Raw genomic sequence first — 1340 nt, 5'->3', positions numbered from 1 at the left:
ATTTTTAGCCTATGTAAAGTGCTTTTCAAACTTTAAACGCGTTTTTCTCAAAATGGTGTTTTTAAAGCCGGTGACCAACATTACTCGAAAACGGCTAAACCGATTAGTCTCAAATTTTAACACGAGCTTCTTAAATATATTTTTTAGTAATTAATCGAAGATTTCTTCTCACCGTTTAATATTTTTTTTTATAGACAATTAAAGGCCAAAATTTTGGTCAAAAATCTATTTTTTTGTTGTTGAGAAACCGCCGTTTTGTCAAGAAAATTTATTTTGCTTATTCTTTCGATTAATTACTAGATTTAACATCACTTTAACGAAATCTGTTTGGTTTTTTAATTTCAGGTGATCTAGTTCAGAGATATAGTGGTCACCGCAAAACGTCTTTTTTGAGAGGAGCTCCCGAAGATCAGCTGTAGCTCCTTTCCAAATAAATATTTTACTAATACTAAGTCTTAAAATAAAGTTAAAAGATACCATAATATGTTTACAATTTTTTAGATCAATAAATTAAAAAGTTTTCTCAGAAAAAATTCTGGAAAATTCGCTTTCTTTCGGCCTTCTAACTGTATATAACCCCTTAATTCACGATAATAAAGGTCTTTCAAATGTTCAGAGATTTTACTATCAAAATCCAGCTTTATCAGATTCTGCCAAAGAGGTGATAAATTCATTGGAAATAACAACATGTTCAAGCTATGTTTGACATTGGTCCTATACAAAAGGAATCAGCTAGTTCACTTCGCGCTTTAGTGGATAATCTTTCAAAGCATTTACGAGCACTAAAAAATTTAGAAGAACCCGTTGATCAATGGGACACTTTGATTTTGCATCTAATTTCGTCAAAACTGGATTCATCCACAAATCGCGAGTGGGAATCAAAAGTTATATCTAACGGTTTAACAACTATAGAAGAGCTCACCGAATTTATTTTAGATAGATGTCAATTATTAGAAACGGTGCAAGCAAACAAACCTTTAGGAAATAGCAGCAAGCAAAATAAATGCCTTTCTCAAATTAATAAAAGGTCAGATCGCAGTGGTTCTTACTTGGCAACTGAAGCGAAAACAGACAAATGTATATTCTGTAACGAAGAACATAATATTTATGAATGTCAACCTTTTCTGAATTTATCTGTTCCATCAAGATGGAACGAAATCAAAAAGCATAACAGGTGTTTAAATTCTCTTGGCATAGGTCATTTATATAAATTTTGTAGATCACGTCGTTGTGAAGAATGTAATGAAAAACAATTCATTGTTACATCGAAACGATCTGAGCGGAAGAGCGGACGCAGAAAAACAAGAATCAATATCTAAGAATGTAAACGATGCATCTGA

General features: G+C 31.9%; 1 protein-coding gene across 1 annotated transcript; it reads left to right on the top strand.

Annotated features, from left to right (window-relative positions):
• The first annotated feature begins 698 nt into the window (after window positions 1-698).
• Window positions 699-1319, top strand: LOC117176651. The gene has a single exon (XM_033366904.1). The coding sequence runs from the start codon at window positions 699-701 to the stop codon at window positions 1317-1319; it is 621 nt and encodes a 206-aa protein (XP_033222795.1).
• Window positions 1320-1340: the final 21 nt, after the last annotated feature.

This window comes from Belonocnema kinseyi, chromosome 7 (genome assembly GCF_010883055.1).
Source record: "Belonocnema kinseyi isolate 2016_QV_RU_SX_M_011 chromosome 7, B_treatae_v1, whole genome shotgun sequence".
Classification (NCBI taxonomy): domain Eukaryota; kingdom Metazoa; phylum Arthropoda; class Insecta; order Hymenoptera; family Cynipidae; genus Belonocnema; species Belonocnema kinseyi.
The sequence above is the reverse complement of the archived record's forward strand: the minus strand, read 5'-3'. Positions and strand labels throughout refer to the sequence as shown.